This window comes from Triplophysa dalaica, chromosome 1 (genome assembly GCF_015846415.1).
Source record: "Triplophysa dalaica isolate WHDGS20190420 chromosome 1, ASM1584641v1, whole genome shotgun sequence".
Lineage (NCBI taxonomy): Eukaryota > Metazoa > Chordata > Actinopteri > Cypriniformes > Nemacheilidae > Triplophysa > Triplophysa dalaica.
Genome location: NC_079542.1, coordinates 33,631,806 through 33,650,498, shown reverse-complemented (window position 1 = coordinate 33,650,498; position 18,693 = coordinate 33,631,806). Strand labels below are relative to the sequence as shown.

The following is an 18,693-nucleotide window of genomic DNA, read 5'->3' as shown; positions in this document are numbered from 1 at the left end:
GTTGTGCATTTATGAATACTGCATCTAATCCTCCAAACACTATAATGACCCATCTCACATAAATGTCAAAAAAAAGATTCCATGAAAATACCCACAAAATACTGGATTGCACTGGCTGGATAATTTCTGCCCTCGCTGTGGGGCAATAAATAGACACGACTACAGGCATTTGTTTGTGAGGCCTCGAAGACCAGAATGTGTGTGTGGGAGTCTGACTTCCTGTAGCCGTCTGACCAGAAAACAAATCTGAAATGGTATCTACACGCTTTCATTGAAGAGAAAGGTGAGATACCCTTTTTCATCCTGGTGTGAACTATCCCTTAAAGCAAGTATTTCGGTTAATTTTAGGACACTATTCAGGTTTTCCATGCATACTTTCTTAAGCGCAGAGAGGTGAATCATATCTGACAGCATCCGGAATTGAGAACTCACAGATAAGTGCAACTATCAAACCACTGGAACAGGAAGCGAATAAGACGCATCATCGCTGCAGTGTAGTGACAGAAACCACAATGAAGGCCTCACATGACACAAAAAAAGCAAATAAAGGCCTGTTGACACCAACGATGACTATAAAGAAACTTGTCAAAACTCCAAAATTGCAAAGCAGAACGATGGGATATTATTCCTCGACAAACAAAAAAAATGAACCAAATAAATCCACACTGACAGTTTAGTGACACACGCCATAAATCAAGATGGCAGATGGAACAAATGTGGAACTCAACACTGACTTACCGCTTCTATTCTTTGGTTGTCATTTACGGCTGTTTTTAGCACAAACAGATGGGCTGACAACTGAATAATGGGTAAACAACAGCTTGTCAAAATCAATCAGAATGTGAACGTTAAATCACATTACAGGAGACAAGAAACAGGAGGAGCATCGTCTAACATTGTTCTCGCTTCAAGTCCACATGCCATCTTCAATGTGCCAAACTACCACTTTATCACACTCTTAGTGGCCACATTTGTTTGAAATAACCAAGACGGTTGTAAGTTGTGTCCAGGGTTTATCCTGCATAGAGAAATTGAGAAAATTCAAAGTTGTCCTCAAAAGAACTGCTGCGTGCATTTAACAGACTGTCATTTGTAACTGCAGTTGCTGCATTTCGCCACAGTAGAAGTGATGTTTCGTTGTCAGCACACTGACTCGCTAGAAAGTTGCAGAACAAGAGCTAGCTGTGTTTCACGGCTGTTTGTTTTGCATCCAAGTGCATTTAATTTCTTAAAATAATATGACGTACATCGTTGTAATGTCTTCAGTTGTGCAGTTTGATCGTTGAATCAGCGTATACTGTACACAGCGAGTTCACCAGTATGAACGCACATTGCGTTCAGAATGACTCGCACACAAATGACTCCTTTGATCAGATTCAATTAAACTATATTAACTTTTCAGTCACTAGTAAATATAAGAGCTCATTTAATCATTTAAAGTGGACCACAGAGAATGCAAGATGTGAATGAGCATAGCTCATTTAGTAAGACTGGTTAATTTTATTTCAGTTGGCTATTGTTCAAGCTTACACTGAAAGGCACGGTTAAGAAAACAGATTTTAAGAACTTCCCATAAGTACATTACAGTGTTATCGGTTATACGAATAAAAACCAAGGACCTTAATCGGGGTTTTTCCTGGCTCATCCTGTGTAGGCCTACCGTGCCTTTAAGTGGCATAAACAAACACTTTACAAACAACTTGTTAAGGCCCGGTTTCACAGACACAGCTTAGGTTAAACAGGTCACACATTCATTTTAGTGTGGGACTAGCGTTAAGCCTTTTCTGTGAAACCGATTATTAATTTATATAAAACATTTTTAGAAAATATTAAATTCATTCAACCAAACAAAAAAGTTGTTTAAAATCAAATTCAAGCTTTTATCATTTTCCGCCACAAGAGCCAACTGAATTAAACAGTTTTACTAAATGTACATAGCTCATTCAAAGCCTGCGTTTTTTGTGGTTAAATGGGCTTTAAAAGAATAGTTTCTATTTTTTAAACGAATCAGTTCAAAAGAGTAATTTGTTTGCGAGTCGTTCTGTGTGTTCTCACAGGGGAACTCGAAGTGTACAGTGTACGTTTTGTAAACGGATTCAACGAGCCATCTGCACTTAAAACATTACATTGACGAAAACCACCTTAATAAGAAACCTTTTCAAGATGTTGAACGTACAAGAATGCAAAATAAAGTATATTCACCTGAACAGCCGCAAAATACAGCTAATAGAGATCCTAATATAACTGAGGAAAATAAACTGCAACTCTCCAGCGCCTCACTGCGCTTATGACGAAAGAGCGCCATAATAGTGGCGTAATATCGCAACTACAGTTGCAAATGACAGTCCATTAAGTGAACAGTGTTTTTGTAAAGACACCACACCAAACATAATTTTGATGGGTGTCGGTGGCGGCACGAATTTGACGGATGCGGTCTCCTCCAATTTTTATATGCAGGAAAACCCTGCCTTATACAATTAATAAAAAGTGCAAATGTCCTCCAGCATCCGATCACTCAACTAAGACAAATATGCACCCACTTACTTTATCAATGACTTCATTTTGCAATGATTTCTGTCTAAAGCAGAAGACGATTCGGACTGACTTCTTTTCAATTTTATACAAAACCTAGGCTGATAAAAGCATCAAAATGGACAAATTGTGTGATGGAGAGGCTTGGGATATCCCCCACAATGTATTTAACAGATTCACTGATATATACAAAAAGAACATTTATTAACATCATTTTTATATGAATTTGATATACAATCGTATTAACAAAATTGTTAACAATCTTAAAATTTTGTGTTTTTTGCTCAGCGCTTACTGAAATTCTCTCATAAATGTCGCTCCGAACCCAAGGCAGAGGTTAAATTAGACCATTTACACTCAGCTCATAAACAAACTGAATTTGTCCAGTACCACAGGGACACACACGCCTCAAAGGCTCCAAACAGACAAAATTGCTTAATATCAGTATTTAAGAGTGTAATAGGCTGCCATTTTGAGCCGAGAGACCTTTGAGGTCACTTTATAAGGCCCTTATTGGACTTGTTCAGACGCGCCGTGCAGTAGGTCTCGGCCGTTTCCATAAAGAACACCAGGCTGAATGTGCCAACATTAATAGCAGGTTACCCAGCTGTGCAGTCTCTAGCTAATCCCGCATGGTTGTAATTAAAGTACACATCAAATGCACATTAAAATCCCAGCGGCCCCAGTCACAGCGGAGACTCATTAAAACTCAGAGCTTCCAATTTTGCCCCATTCCACAAGCCCGAAAAGATTCATCCAACACCTCTTTCCAACCACTTTCCTTTTTCTATTTTGGTGAATTTGTGAAAACTAGCGATGATAAATTTCATCGTATGGCTCATACAAATGGAGCGGATTGAAAAAATGAGATAATCTTGCCTTGATGGAAGATATATGCAAGCTAAACGGTACACAAAGACTTATTTAAGATGTTAGAGAAAAAATGCAGAAAAATAAAAGCCTGATTCACCTCTCAAAGCCAATTTTTGCAAATGAATAGACCAAAGGAAATCCAGATAAAACATAAAACCCTGCTGAAAGATCCAGATCAAACATCAATAATCTTCTATGGTTTCCACTCCTTTTTCCATAATATATATCTTCATACTCTTCATTTCATACATCAAAAAAATCCAAATAAGAGAATGTTTTTCCAAAACGAATCTATTTTAAGCAACAGAAGAAGCATCGTGGCATCAATTTATTGACAATTGACCACATTACCTAAATTTACTCATGACTGTAATGTTGTACTCAGAGTTTAATTGTAATTACTTATATTATCAATAGTGATTCTGATAAGATTTTCATTACCCCAGTGCAGTCATTTTGAAATAACTGAATGTTATTTGATTTAAATCTCCCTAAATTAAATGGAATACAACACATGTTTAAATAGACAGTTTTATAAAATATTTTCCTGTTACAATAATAAGCACTGGGAGAGAGATATGCACTTAATTCTAGGGATGCACCGAAAGGAAAATTCTTGGCCGAAACCGAAAACCGAAAAAGAGGAAACCAAGGCCGAAAGCCGAAAACCGAAACACCGAAAGAAATTTGGCCAATTATTAGTACCCTTGCATTTATGGCTATTACTGTGTACTAACTTTACTAAAATCAAGGCATTGCAATTGCATAATTAAAGTTTCAAAGAATAAATCAATTACAAATTATGCAAATATTTATTTAGCACATTGCAACAATGCACAGTATAAAATAAAATTAAACTAAGATGTTTAACTTGACCCCACACATGTGTATATTAAATAATAATGTACAGGGTACTGGCCTGCTGAAAAGTTGTACAATTAAATGTTCTCTCATGAAAACAAAGTGCATTTAGGTCAAGTGCATTTTACATTTTTCTCTGTAGGACTACTACAAGAAAGTCTATTCAGAACAAGTGCAACTGTTTAAAGATACAACAATATTTTCTCTGTAGGCCTTTAACATAATAGTGTATCAAAACAAAGACTGCCATAGCCCATGTGTTAACTGTAGAACTTTAACAACAACAAATGCACCAAGAATTGCAGATGTGCAAAGTTGATAATAAGTAGCCTAAGAATAGAATAACCAACTTATTCTGTCGTCTGAAGCGCTATGATGTTCAGGAACGGAATTTGGAGAAAAACGTGTTTAAAGTTAAGTTATGAAAATAAAAGCCCAACAGTCCAATATCACAAGTAAAAACACTTTACAGTGGTAAGAGACTTACTCTAATAACAATTTAGTAAAAAAAAACATTTCCTAGTGTTGAAGTCTATAAAAATACTGTACAAAACCGTTGGAATAAAACGAAAGTAATGAAAATGGTGCAGCGCACATTTAAAGATCGAGAGCTCTGCCATTATCACAACACGAGGAAACATTACGGACAACAACTAATAAGCAGTGAAGCAAGTTTTACGCTGTTTATCATGCGCATAGTGTCTGGACATTTGATCATCTCTTGTATATTTTGCGATCGCGGTCCGGCTCGCGTGAGCAGTGGAGCGGGCATAACTCCTGGTGCCGTAGACTGAGAGCTCTGTCACCTCGCGAAAATATTGTATAAAAAACTTTGCATGCCATAGTTTACACAGGACTGGCGGAAAATGTACATTAATACTTCTTCATTCTTCATGTTATGTGGTTTACTTTGATAGGTGAACTGTCTTTCCCGCGTCCCAGCGCGACACCCGACGGGTTTTCCCAAATCGCATCACATGTCTAGTCTGTCAAATGACAACGACACGCAGATCGCTTCGCGACCATATCACGCTGAAGGGAAACGGGTGTTTACAAATTGCCCTCATTGTAATCTGCCAGAATGACGGCGTCACTGGTAAAAAAAATGTTTGAAGTGAGAAGCGAGTTGAAGCGAGAATCACCACTGAAAAAATAGGAATTACACAAAAGCTCAAAACACATTACGGTAATGACAACATGGGAGACGATCTGTGCCACAACAGTCCTATAATTGACTTCTTTTTATACTCTTGACAGGTTTTTTTTTTTTTATACAGTTTGGCCGTTCGTCCACACGCAAAAACATAGCACTCGGTCACTGAAACCCAACCTTTTTTAAAAACTCCTGCCAGGGGGAAGATTTTTAGAAACTCCGGTTTCAGTGTTGTTGAGTAGATGGAGATTTGGCGTAAATGCGTGCTGCTATCTCCTTTGTTTGACGTCAGATTACAGGCTTCTGATTGGTCAACACGGCTGTGTGGTTAGGTTTATATCGCCGCCTGTTGGTTTGGCATGCTTTTGACAGCGTGTTTTTGCATTTTCGTGTGGACGCGGCAGTTTTTTTTAAACTCAGCTTATAAAAATACACCTGTACGTGTGGACTAGGCTTCAGACGCAAACAATCGTCCTGTAAGGTAGTTGGCAATTACACTTAGGTAAGCAAAAAAAGTAAGAAACCATCACAGTTTATCTAATGGAGAGCCGATGACTCATCTCTCAAAGGTCAGAGAAGTCAGCCTTTCTTAAAAAAAGTCAGCTACCAAAGCTTCATTTCCTATAACTCAAAGCCTTCTTAAGAGCCGATGTGAAGAAAACGTCCCTGTACAGCGGAAACACACAATATTATTACACTGTCGTCCAGCTCTGATGTCTGCTCGGGTTTGGCTTAACTCTTTTGATGGATCAAAGCACTGGAGAGCTCTTTCTACTAACAGCCAACCTATAATTTTCCAGCCTGAAAATTGCAGCTCTTTGAACGATCACTAAAGACACTGATTTTTAGACAACTTGCATAATAAACCCAGACCCTGGAGGCAATAGAGGACACTGATAATTATGGGAAAGGTCCCTGTCCACCATGCAGCACGTGATCACACCGTCATCATCTTCACCATGAAAGAAAAGCTGGTTCACAACATTCATTAATCTGTATGAATTTAACATCACGCATCATATTTACCTCGTAGGACCAGACGCACTGCACGCCGGCGAAACGTCGCACGCAGCGGCCCACCTCCACATCCTCATGTGTGGTGTACATCTCCTGCAGGCACTGGCGGATGTGGGGCACCATCCTGCGCAGGACCTCCCGGCTCATGATGACGCCTGGGCCGCCCATGCAAAAGTTTTCTCCGGGCTCCAACGCCAGCTTGCCCAGTTCGTCGCGGGCACCCATGCCCGTCTGGCCTAGGAAGATGGCCTCGCTGCTGTTCAGACTCCTCAGGAAGCTCTCCAGCTTCTCGCTCTTGATGTAGACGTCGTCGTCGGCCCGCATGAACCACTCGAACTGGTCCAGGTAGTGGTCGTGCATGTACTTGAGCATCATGAAGGACTTCTTCTGTGGGGGGTACGAGTCGTCCACGTTCTGTAGCGCCACGATGGGGATGGGGATCGACGTGTCGGATCCCTCGCTGGAGAAAAACTCCACTTTGCCGGGAACGCTTTTGGCCCAGGTCCTACGTAAAAGAAAAGGCAGAAAAACAGATGCATGATGTTCTTCCATTCAACTGTTTTAATCTATGACCTGAGACTGTTTATATCAGACTAGATCATTCCTCCTAGTTCAACAACCTTATTGACAGATAATAAACATCTTCTGTTTATAAAACCTTTGGGGTCTTTTGGATAAATATAGGGCTGCTCGATAATGACAGACAACATCATGATTATTTTGCCCAATATTGAGGTCACATGTTGTTTTTTTAACACGGTATCTTGCTGAATTTTGAAACGGCATAGATTAAAATAAATAAAAACTTGAACAAATAAATAAATGATTGTAAGTAAATAGCAAAAATTCAATATTTATTTTCCTACTATGGTAGTGGATGATGTGTCAGAACTGAAAATTCCAAACATTCTTCCAAATATCTTTCTCTGTGTTCGTGGGAACAAATAAATTTAAACAGGTTTGAAACAACCTAAGGGTGAGTAAACGATGACAGAATTTTCATTTTTGGATGAACTTTCCCTTTAAGTTTCGATTAATTGCAAAGCCCAAAATTAATATAATCTAGTATGGAAAACAACATCTATTTGATTCAGTATTACATACGTCTCATATTATCAGTCATCCCCTATTATCAATTTAAGGACAAATTTAAAAAATATTCAGATCGTATTCAATTATTTAATCGCAAATGATGAAAACATATTCACTAATTAAAACTAAAAATTATAAGCATGCACCAAAATAGAAATATTCCATTTTAATCTAAATCTGAAAAAAAGTATTTTATTTACAAGTCATCTATATCTTTGTTTTTTATATGCAGCTTTCCAGTAAATACATACAAAAAGTAGAGACAACTATAAAACTGGAAATTATGAAATATTTACAAGAAAAGAACAAAGAATAACATCGCTTGCCAATAAAATGATTCTTGTGGTTTTACAATAAAGCCACAAACTGATTTACTTGTAACTACAAATGTGAAAAAAACAATAATCCAAAGTCACTCAACAACAGGATATAAAGTGAAAAATGCCATAAGCTCCATCCTGCCTTGACCTTTCTTGGCAAAACTGAATAATAAATCAGACTCAAATCTACTCCGGGCAGTCAAGCATTACAGATGCATTTAATACAACATTCCTAATCCTGCCCAGACAACACGACAACATGTAAAAAGACAGCATTGTTTGTTCAGATAACGTCTGTTCTCCTCGCCAACACCTAATTGTATCAAAATCCCGCTCCCAGCAAAAGGGAAATCCAATGATACGCATATTAACCTTTTGCACAAGCCTAAAGTTAAGACACGGAGTTGACCTGACATTGACATCTGCACACACAGACACAGACACAACCCAACAACACTTTCAATCTCTTCTTTACAGAAGAACTGAGGATAAGCTCTCTTCAGCATTTCTTAGTCGCCCGTGCAATTTAATTAATGCACTTTTAATAGAAACTGCAAACCAGGGTGAGCGATATGACATCATTCTCGTGTCATTTCAAACCGTTATGACTTTCTTTCTTCTGCAGAACACAAAAGAAGATATTTTGTGTAACGTTGATAACCAAACAACACTTCCATTGTATGAACACAAAGACATCTTAAAATATCATCTTTTGTGTTCCACTGAGGTTGCACACATGGAAATAAATACATTAAAAAAAATGATTTTGGGCAGAATTAGCTCTTTACGTTTTCTTAAGGATAACAGACAGACACATATTCATAATCTTGCTTCTCCAGCAAGGGTCACCCTGGCCATTCATCAAAAAAATAAGCTCGCTGGCAAGAAATAACTGCTGATTTAACGCCTCAAATGAAATGCTTGTCTCAGCAGAACTCTGCCTTACAAACATTTACCATGGCAACCCAAAAATGACTTGGCATGCCATGAGCCCATCCACCAGGTAACATCCCACCCAACACAGTACCAGCAGAGGTTCATATTAGTTTCCATTACAAACAGTACGACTCCCACTATAACCATTAACACCAATAGACTGTGATGCTTTCTATTGTTCATTTCAACAATAGTGTGAGCGGACGCTCCGGTTACCATGGTGATTTTTATTACCTATAAGCGGCCAAGGCGCGGTTGTTCAGGTACTTCTGAGCGGTCATGACGCCAACGAACAGGAAACTGCCGGAGTGGGACACCGATGGCTTCTCCGTGGCGGGCACCAGCAGCCCTCCGTGCTCCTTCTTCATCATCATCATCATCGCTCCTCCTCCGCAGCCGCCCGCGCCGCCGCTCGCCCTCCGCTTCTGTCCCGCTTTCTTCAGCTCGCTGGCCCGGGGCAAGATGAGCCTGGACGCCAGGGTGAACCCGACCACCAGACCCAGCAGTACGCTAAACCACGACCTCCGACTTCTGCCTGCCATGTTCGCACCTCCGACCCGAGAGAATCGAGTCTTGGGCTCTTTAATTCGTCTTCGAGACTGTTTTTAAACGCCAGTAGCAGCAGCAGTCCCGTCCTGAACGCTGAGTTCGGGTCCGAGCATGGTCACCGCTGCCAATCACCGTTCACCGCCGCCGTCTGCATACGTTGCATCGCTCCAGTCCCCATATATCACCACCCACTGCCATCTAATCGCCGTTTATCCGCTCCGCGCGAGTCATGACCGGATTTACGAAGGTCTCTCCGTCGCTTTCGAGACTAAATCGATGGGACGTCACGGGGATTTTACAGTCTATCGTGTAACGGACCGCGGCTGCATCCTCCTCTTCGCCGTTTACCTCGCCATTGAGCGAATGCTGCACGAAACGCGTCTGCGGTTTGACCGCGAGAGGCTTTCTGACCCATTTGAGGCGCCGTAGCCTAACCTTGATTGGACGAAGAGTGTGACGTCGCGCACTAGGCTGGTGACGTGCACGGGGGAAAGCGTTGCGTTTTTCCTTTCGAACTTTAATAAGATTTAATACATTTAATAACAGTTTTACGATTGTAAATTAACGTTTTTGGCGAATTGATTACCATTAGTTTTTACCAAAGCATTGTTTTTATTATGAACATTTATAAATGTAATAAATTGAACATTTTCGCAACGTTGAGTTGTGCTGTTAGCGAAGGAATATCTAATCATGTGTTTTAAGTATTAGTCACGCTTTATAAAAAACGTAAAGAAAAACCATAATGTGTTTAAAAGAAGTTCAGTCCTGTTAAAAAAAAGAAGGAACATGTGAACCTCGTTACTTGGAAAGTTTTATAATAATATTTAAACGCCATTTGTTGAACTGAAATTAATTTAAAACGTCTTTCTAATAAAAAGTGTTTCATTTCGTTTAGATTTTTATGTGATATAATCATAATTTTGTCATTTGTAAAGAAATTCCCCCTGTATTACTGTAGCACGTGCCACATCATGTTGTAATCCTGCCACCTGGTGGACCTAATATCTGCATGTTCACATGATTTCTTAAGTTTTATGGACTAGTGCTGATGATTTACCATTACAGGTAGAAATAGATTTGGAAAATATATAGAATTTTAAAAACTAGCTTTAATGAACTATTGATCCATAGATTCAAGACTACGTAGAACTCCTGTTTATTGTTCTCAAAGTGCCTAAACTTAATAAAAAATGTTTACAATCTAAAAAAGCTCAATTTGATACTCTTATTGTGTCTACTCCATAGAACACGAGAGCAAATTTTATTACTTTGACACAAAGACAAACGATGAGCAAGAATGACTTTATTCAGAGAAACCCAGAGCAAGAACAGTGAAATAAATCTGTGACACAACAACTAAATTGCCTTAACAAATCTCCCTGAAAACACCGCTACAGATGCAATATTACTTACAACAGCATGATTTGATTTGTTGGAAAACATGTTTTGTATAACCGAAGACAAGCGTTGTAAAGATATGAATGCGATGCTTGAAGTGTTTTCGTACTACTACACAGATTTTAAAAGGGTCATGAACACAGGAACATTTGATAACTAAAAGTCATCAGCCTGCCACACGGTATTACTACCTTTAATGAGGAGGCATCATTACAAGCTGTCAATCACACACAGACACATACGTGTAAGTATAGGAAGAAATAAAACACTACTTGAACGTTTTTTTTCTGTTTCCCTGAACTCATAATTCTTATTTATAATAATTTAGGATGAGGAAAACATCACACGAGTCTGATCTATTTTTATAGGGTTTGTCTTTTTTGTCCACGATTTCTGTTATCAACTAAAATGTAACATAAACCATGATTTGAAACTTGTCAATAATAACAGAATTGTTAACATAAATACACGTGTAACAATTTTAACAATATCTTATACTACTGATGTCATCTTACATCGGTATTCCATGTTCCTAATAAAAACAGATTAAATAACTTTAACAATTTTAAGTTGTTCTCATGAGTGCCTAGCCTCCTACCAGAAAAAAAACGTGAAGATGATGATGTCGTGTATAGTGTGCTAATGTTCGGTATAGTGTATACACTGACAGCTTCATTCAGTTATTTATATTAATATGTTCCTGTATGTCAAAGGGTCAGAGGTTTGGGTCTGACCCTCACTTTAACCTCATCCACCACCAGTGGAAGGCCCTCTCCTGCCCGGTCTCCAGGAGCACGTTCCTCCTCCATCTCCAGACAGAGGATTATATCCTGAAAAAAACAAAGACACCAAATAAACTGAGACTAATAATACACAAGACTTGACTCATTAAGGGATTTTGCCTTTTATAGAGATTTTAAATTTAGCAACTGGAACAATTATCTTCCGCTGGGAAATGTAGGGCTACGCTAAAAGAGAAACAGACCAGCTTGGATGATATAAATAGTACAATAGTGCTCTGGTATCCAAAAATTAGAAAAGTAAAAGACATGCCCTCAGAATATTTATAAATCTAATATTTTACAACAATGTGACTCTACTAATCAGTCTTTAAAGAACTAAATGCTTGTTATTCTGTTTTTACTTATGTGTAAACTGAAGTTATATTAACACCTATTCACTGGATTATTCAAAAATGGATCTTTTTCTCAAAAACATCTTTCTCATTGAATAACAAAATTAACTATAGAGTCATAATTATACTAACTTTATAGGTTTGAAAAAAACTACAGTATGAAGTGTCTGTCCTAACACTCATGCTATATAATGACATTGTACAGTTTATGTAGTGCACGTATACAATTTAATGATTTTAATATTATTACATAATTGTGAGTGTCTTTAGCAGTCTTTCGTTGTTCAAAACAACAACAATAAATCTATTCTGACGTCTGATTTAATGTAATAAGAATTTTTCACAACTTTGTCTGGACTGTTATATTGTTTCAATCTTCTGGGATATCATAAATGCATACCACTGTTACGAAGCTTTTGATCTGTCTTTGGTTTCAAAACGGTGGAGGACGAAGCTTCTTCAGTATTCTGCAGGAAATAAGAAAGATTACGTAAAAACAAAGGCCTGGAGATTTAAGTCTCAGAACAGTGCAAAAGTCCCAGACGTCTTACTTGTGCAACTCGTGCGTTGCCTTTGAAACTCTTTCCTTCCTTCATACTTTCCCACATCTCGATTTTTTGTCTTCTTTTCTCCTCCTCGAGCTACAAAGATCAGATAAATCAGCATGAGTATTGCTCACAAGATCTCAAATGCATGGCCTGATATGACGTTTCTACAGCTCACCCTCTTTTGCTTCTCTTTAAATTCTTCAGCTTTGGCATTCAGTTCTTCTTGCATTCTCTGCCTGGACACCTCGAGGGCCTCCTGACGTCTCGCCACTGATGCGGGGTCTGCGGATAAACGCGTACATATTCATGTCTGAAATATTTGCAATGCATTTTTTACGTTTTTAGAGATCAGACATTCTTTATTCTGACCTTGGTTAACCGCTGAGGCTGACTGGCTCTCATTTCCTCCGGATCGCTTTTTACTGAGATGTTGGATGAGAAGATAGACTCCCACGGCGAGAAACAAAAGATACCAGCCATAGTCAGACAGAAACACAGCAACTGTGAAAGGCAAAATATTTTTACAGTAAAGTAAAGCATGTTTTTGATATGACGCAGACACTTTAGTATATTTTGTAGAATAGCTTGAAAATAATATACTGTACAGTTTTAGAGACTGATACTGTTTAGCTTCAAGAGACTGTATTAGTTTGACTTTTAGTTAAACTATTAAGAATCCAAGCCTAATTCACATAAAACAGATTAACCAGGTGTGTTTGCACCATCATTAAGAAAAAGACTGAAATAATGAAATAGTGAAGGTGGGCTAAAAATTATTAAATATTGTAAATATTTTAATAATAAAAAAGTAATTTGAAGAAAAAAATAAGTAATTTGAAGAAAGAGAAGATTTAACAACAATACATATATATATATATATACTCTGTTTTCAAACATTTTTCAAAAAATATTCTTAAAATCCAATTAATACCAGTAAAACTGCAGTTGGTTTGTTTCGATCGAAGACATAATAACTAAAAAAATAAAGCTAACTTACACAATAAAAACAGGATAACATAATAAAAAACATGATTTTTTAAATTTTGTAAACAAACTCTTCTCACACACACATACACATATATATATATATATATATGACAAGTTCAATACAAAAATACCAATGCATCAATTCATTTATAAAACGATTTATTTATTTAAATGGATTTGTTGTGGTAGATAGTGAACCAAAACAGCCAACAAGTATAGACCTAGTATCTACATAATTTAACGTCTATTTAGAGATCTATTTCAAACTTAAAAGTCATCATTGAATAAAGCATTAAATTAGAGATAACATGGAAGTGATCTCGATTAAAGACGTGTTAATGTCAATGAACTGATGTAATGTTGTGTCTACTTGAGTTCTACTGTTTATGTGCAAGTCATGCCACAGTTCAGCTCCGCATCTAAACGTGATGATGTCTATGCTAACACTTTCCCGTCGAGCTCTTTTATAACCCATAAGACGAAATCAAACAAGCTGATATATATTTTATAACTTAATATTATTGTATATCTTAATCAATGCTAAAATGACGCTCGAGTGAACGGCGCAAGCTCTTGTTTACATACCGGATGTGTGAATTAAAGTCAGATCTTGGTTTTGAGGAGGCACATCTTCATTACTCACACGGGCATCGTCTGCCGCTTCCATCTTCAATTTTTTTTATTCAGTTGTTATGAAAACATTTACTAACCATCACATTTTACACAGTTTTACAGACGCTAAACCAAACGCAGCACGGATTTCCGTAGCCAAGACCTCAACCAATCAGATGTAAGATGACGTGGAGCCGCGCGCTCCATCTTTACATGTGCTAGAACCGAACGCCAGGTGGAGACATTACACCAAATTTACAATTGACAGCACGACGTATGTGTGAACCTGGACAACTAAACCATTCTTATGAGTCAATTTCTCGAAATTGAGATCTTTACATTTACCTTTATGCATTTTGCAGACGCTTTTATCCAAATCGACTTACAGTGCATTGTAATATACATTTGTTTGTGACTACGTGCAATCGAACCCATTATCTGAACACAATCTAACAAGATGAATAAGGTTTCTATTGATTTATGACTTGTTAGAATAGGACAATATCTGGCTGAGATACAACCGTTTAAAGCTAAAAATTATTGTGAAAATTTCCTGGGGAGAGATGGCAGGCCATCCACTCACAAAAAGAAAGTTTTTATTTATTTAAGGTAGGAAATTTACAAAAAATCTTCATGGAACATGATCTTTACTTAATATCCTAATTATATTTGGCATAAAAGAAAAATCTATAATTTTGACCCATACGATGTATTTTAGGCTTTTACAAAAAAGTCTTTATTCCCATAAATAACCCTTAAAATACTATTACATTAACAAACTATATTTTTAGAGGAAGGAAACTATGTAGTTAAAAACAGCTCATCAAGAATAAATCCGTTTATTTTGCGAAGTTTAAATCAAACACAATTCACATACTTTAATTAAAAAAAAGTTTAATGTACTTTAATTTACAAAAAAATACAACCAAAACATGTACTGCTTCTCACACAGCTCTGAAAACAACAAAATCACTATGATCCATTAACATTCATGTCTTGCTGCATGTCCTCGCCGTCTCCGTTCTCTCCCTCTCCCGTGGCCTGCATTTCACCATACATGACCGATTCCTGCATTTCCTCCTGCATCTCCTCCTCTTCCTCCTCAACTATGTTAGCCGCGTCTAAAAAACAGCAAAACGTTTAAGAAAAGCCTTATAGGGTCAAATTGCCATTCGATTCGATACTGTCGAGGTGGACGCATTAAAGGGATAGTTCACTCAAAAATTAAAATGACGTCACCTCTAAACCTTTATGACACAAAAGATGATATTTTGAAAAAAGTTGGTAACCAAACAGCACTCCACCCTTTTACTTCTACTGTACGGACATAAAACCAATGCAAGTGAATGGGGCCCAGTTAACAACCATCTTCAACATATCTTCTTTTGAGAATATGATGCATTTAATTAACTATCACTTTAATTGCTTCTCTGTTCATAGCTACATTCTCACAAATATAAAAAGTGAGATTTCATTTGAATCGAGCGTGATCACTTTACCTGATTTCATTTCTCGTCCAGGAATCTGACCGGACTGCAGAAATCCCTTTAAACGCTCCACTTCAGCCAGTGATGTGGCATTAGCAATAGCAATCTACACGCCCACAAAACACAAACATTAATACCACATACATTAATAACTGCCATTTCAGACAGTTTTGCAAATCTCAGGGGTTGCCTCCACTTTTTAGAGAGGTTAGAGAACTCTACAACTGGACATTTTATAGTCAAATTATTGGTCAACAGTTAAAGAGTATAAAGAGGTTCCCTGTGTTTCACAACTCAGTCCATCACAGTGTAATACAAATATTTGTAGCACAACCTCCGTTAAATGCATATATACATCATATAATGCCATGCCTTGATAGCTTCAACATCAGCAGCCGAAGGTCCCGTTTTCTTCTCAGCCTGAAGTCCAGCTCCCGGTGTGAACCTGAAAACAGAGCAAATCTGGGTTTGAAATCGCACATCAGTGTTTCCTTCTACAGCCTTTCAACTTCTGTTCACCCAATCACAGTGTAGTATCTTCACATTCTTATCAATATTAATAAACAGATACGAGAGAAATGCCTCGAGCCAGCCCTCCTGAGAAACAAGTCGTGTTGTGATTGTTTTGTGTTGCTTCATTTTGTTTAGGTGGAAATGTTAGCATAAAGTGGCCAAATCTGCATAGATTTTAAATCTTCAAGATGTTGCGTTTATAACCCACTTCCACACTCCGGTCATTCGGGAGAGCTGAGCTCGATCAAGGACTTTCATCTTACGTTTTGGTTCGCTTGGCAATATCCTTCGCAAGCTGAGCACCACGCTTGCCTTTGAACATTTGTTCAGCCTCTTGACGTTCCTACGGCGATACAGCAGAAAGTTCAAGCAAACGTTGACAAAATGCTACATCATGGACCAGGGTGCTATACTCCATTCAGAAGTGATTAGTACTCAATAAACGCTGAATAATGGGTTTTCAGAAATAATGAGATTCATTCAAGATCAAACCTCTCAATGAAATGCCAAAACATATTCCACAAACACATCAGACACATCCTGCACATAAACATTTCGGTCATTCTCCATCATAACCAGCTTCATTGAAGAGAACCGATAACGCATCGCAGTTCCACTCTACCTTAAGTTTGACCTTCTGGAAGTCCAGTACGCGGATCTGCGGAAGTTTGTTGATGACGTACAATCTGTAATGTTTTTTGTTGGTAACAGGATTTCTGAGCAAACTGAAAGGAATAAAGCAAAGATTCGATTTTCTTACGTTAACAAGCAGCACGTTACGTAAATTGATGGTTAATGCAGGACAGACCTGAGCAGGGTCAATGTTTTCACCGATGCCAGAGGATCCAAATCGCCCTGTTAAAAAAAACAAGCAGTTTAATTTTCAATGAAACAGCTCACAATAGTTGATCACGTGTATTCAGGCATCTTATCTTTGAACTCACCAGCTCTTGGATGTTGTTGCTTGTGAGAACCAGCTCCCTCAGGTCTGTTAAAGACAGCTCCAGGTTTTCTCCAATTCGGCTGCAACACGTGAAAAAGCAACCTTAAGAATGTGTCCATATGAAGTAACATTATGTACTTTAATGAAAGCACAATGTGTACATTTTAATGTTTTCATCTTATGTCTTTATACTGGATAAATATAGTCCCTCGGTGCCATGCAACAACTTTTATCATGGAAAACTCGTCCCCTCATTTACAGAATAGAGTTTGTTAATCGACGTCACACCACATTTAATGTTGCGCCATCTTGGAGGATGGTTGCTAGTGCGTTCAATGCAGTGTTGGGTTTAATTAGGAAATATAACTATGGTAGGTGGGTCTTGATGTGTTAAAAACTGCAATAGTATTACGCAGAGTCGTTCACGAACAGCCCATGGTTCTTTCACTTTCGATTTCGCCATATAGCAAACAAAACAAGTAACTGGAAAAATCAAAACAATAATAGCAATGGAGTATGATCCTCCCAAGATGGTGGCGCAACATGCAACACAGGGCGTGACGTCAGCTTCACGTTCTCTATAATGTCACGTTAGGTCCTAAAACAAAGATTCGCATCACTATAGAAAACTCATGGTACGACACAAATCAGCAACATAGTTTAACCATGCTACTTGTGGTACAACTTTGGTTATCAGTATTCTAAACAAAGCTTAGAAAAAGCACGTTTTCGCAAAAGAAACGTGTCTGTCTCACCAAATTCTGTTATTGTTCATCATGAGTGTCTTGAGTCTCTTCAGCAGCGGAAACCCGTCCAGCTTTCGGATCTCATTGTCTGAGAAATCAATGGTATCAAACTGATCGAGTGTGGCTCCTAGATTCTCCAGCACGGGGATTTTATAGCCTGCAGAGACACCAAGTTAAGTTTTAATACAGTAAAAAGAACCGAGATATTGAGACGCCCGGGCCTCTAGCGTCGACTCACCGCGCAGATCTAACTCTCGGTCCCGCACAGGGTTCGTGTACTGAGCCGCCTGCTCGATTAATTCCGCCGTCAGTTTCACCATGTCGACAGCTGACAAGAAAACAAACTCGAGAAAACCAAAATCTACTTCTGAAGAGAAGTTTATTGTCGTCTGCGTTTAACGCACGCGAAAAGCTGCCGCCAACCGGAAACGTCTGTTCTTCGTTTTTCTTGGATAGGAAGTTGAGTTGAGCTACAGCGCCACCGGGCGGACTGGAGGATTGGACCGAAAACACGCAGAACTTTTTATATTTAATAGACAACCGTCAAAATACCCAGAACTGAACTATAACAATATAATTGATTAATAACCACTTGGGGTCACTTAATGTAACCGTTTAATAACTATTTTAGAAGTATTTTTATATTTCTCCCTAAAGAATAAATTACTTTCAGTCATATTTGTCACCAGTGTTGGGTGTAACTAGTTACTAAGTAATTAGTTACTGTAATTGAATTACTTTTCCCTTTAAAAAGTAAAGTAAGGGATTTCTCTTATTTTTTCTGTAATTTAAGTACAGTTGCTTCTGATGTAATTAAACTAATTACTGTGTAATATATTCAATGGTGGAAATGACATCAAAATTATAAGTCTAACTTTACTTTAATGTATGCTGCTCACATGTGTATACTTTGGTTAGTTAATAAGAAAAATCGATGTAGTTATTTATTATTTATTTGAATTAATTAAATAAGCCGTTTCATCCTTGA

General features: G+C 38.0%; 3 protein-coding genes across 3 annotated transcripts in view; all 3 read right to left on the bottom strand.

The window, feature by feature from the left end:
* The window catches only part of chsy1 (chondroitin sulfate synthase 1), a 50,805-nt gene extending 41,063 nt beyond the window's left edge, over positions 1-9,742 (bottom strand). Inside the window, exons 1-2 of the mRNA XM_056737679.1 lie at positions 9,019-9,742; positions 6,446-6,941 (exon numbers count right to left, since the gene is read on the bottom strand). Of these exons, the coding sequence (XP_056593657.1) occupies positions 6,446-6,941; positions 9,019-9,326 (804 nt within the window). The 5' untranslated portion in view covers positions 9,327-9,742. The remainder of the gene's footprint in view (positions 1-6,445; positions 6,942-9,018) is intronic.
* An 880-nt stretch (positions 9,743-10,622) lies between these two features.
* Positions 10,623-14,186, bottom strand: selenos (selenoprotein S). Its single transcript, XM_056739974.1, has 6 exons — positions 13,990-14,186; positions 12,787-12,918; positions 12,593-12,699; positions 12,421-12,510; positions 12,270-12,336; positions 10,623-11,564 (listed from the first exon to the last, which is right to left on the bottom strand). Exons 1-6 carry the CDS (start codon positions 14,069-14,071, stop codon positions 11,482-11,484), a joined length of 561 nt encoding a protein of 186 aa, XP_056595952.1. The 5' UTR covers positions 14,072-14,186; the 3' UTR covers positions 10,623-11,481.
* Positions 14,187-14,890: 704 nt separating this feature from the next.
* Positions 14,891-18,148, bottom strand: snrpa1 (small nuclear ribonucleoprotein polypeptide A'). Its single transcript, XM_056739729.1, has 9 exons — positions 17,944-18,148; positions 17,715-17,862; positions 16,961-17,039; positions 16,825-16,871; positions 16,639-16,741; positions 16,280-16,359; positions 15,876-15,948; positions 15,516-15,609; positions 14,891-15,137 (listed from the first exon to the last, which is right to left on the bottom strand). The coding sequence occupies exons 1-9, from the start codon at positions 18,023-18,025 to the stop codon at positions 14,989-14,991; spliced, it is 855 nt and encodes a 284-aa protein (XP_056595707.1). The 5' UTR covers positions 18,026-18,148; the 3' UTR covers positions 14,891-14,988.
* Positions 18,149-18,693: the final 545 nt, after the last annotated feature.

Bases quoted from the DNA above. Each gene is read 5' to 3' on its own strand.
- selenos (XM_056739974.1), bottom strand. From the start codon at position 14,071: ATGGAAGCGGCAGACGATGCCCGTGTGAGTAATGAAGATGTGCCTCCT. The intron at 12,700-12,786 runs GTCAGAATAAAG...GTTTATCCGCAG, and splicing joins AGCCTCAGCGGTTAACCAAG to ACCCCGCATCAGTGGCGAGA. The intron at 12,511-12,592 runs GTGAGCTGTAGA...TGATCTTTGTAG, and splicing joins TTAAAGAGAAGCAAAAGAGG to CTCGAGGAGGAGAAAAGAAG.
- snrpa1 (XM_056739729.1), bottom strand. From the start codon at position 18,025: ATGGTGAAACTGACGGCGGAATTAATCGAGCAGGCGGCTCAGTACACG. The intron at 16,360-16,638 runs GTAGAGTGGAAC...GTATCGCCGTAG, and splicing joins TCCAGAAGGTCAAACTTAAG to GAACGTCAAGAGGCTGAACA. The intron at 15,949-16,279 runs GTAAGATGAAAG...CTCTGTTTTCAG, and splicing joins ATTGCCAAGCGAACCAAAAC to GTTCACACCGGGAGCTGGAC.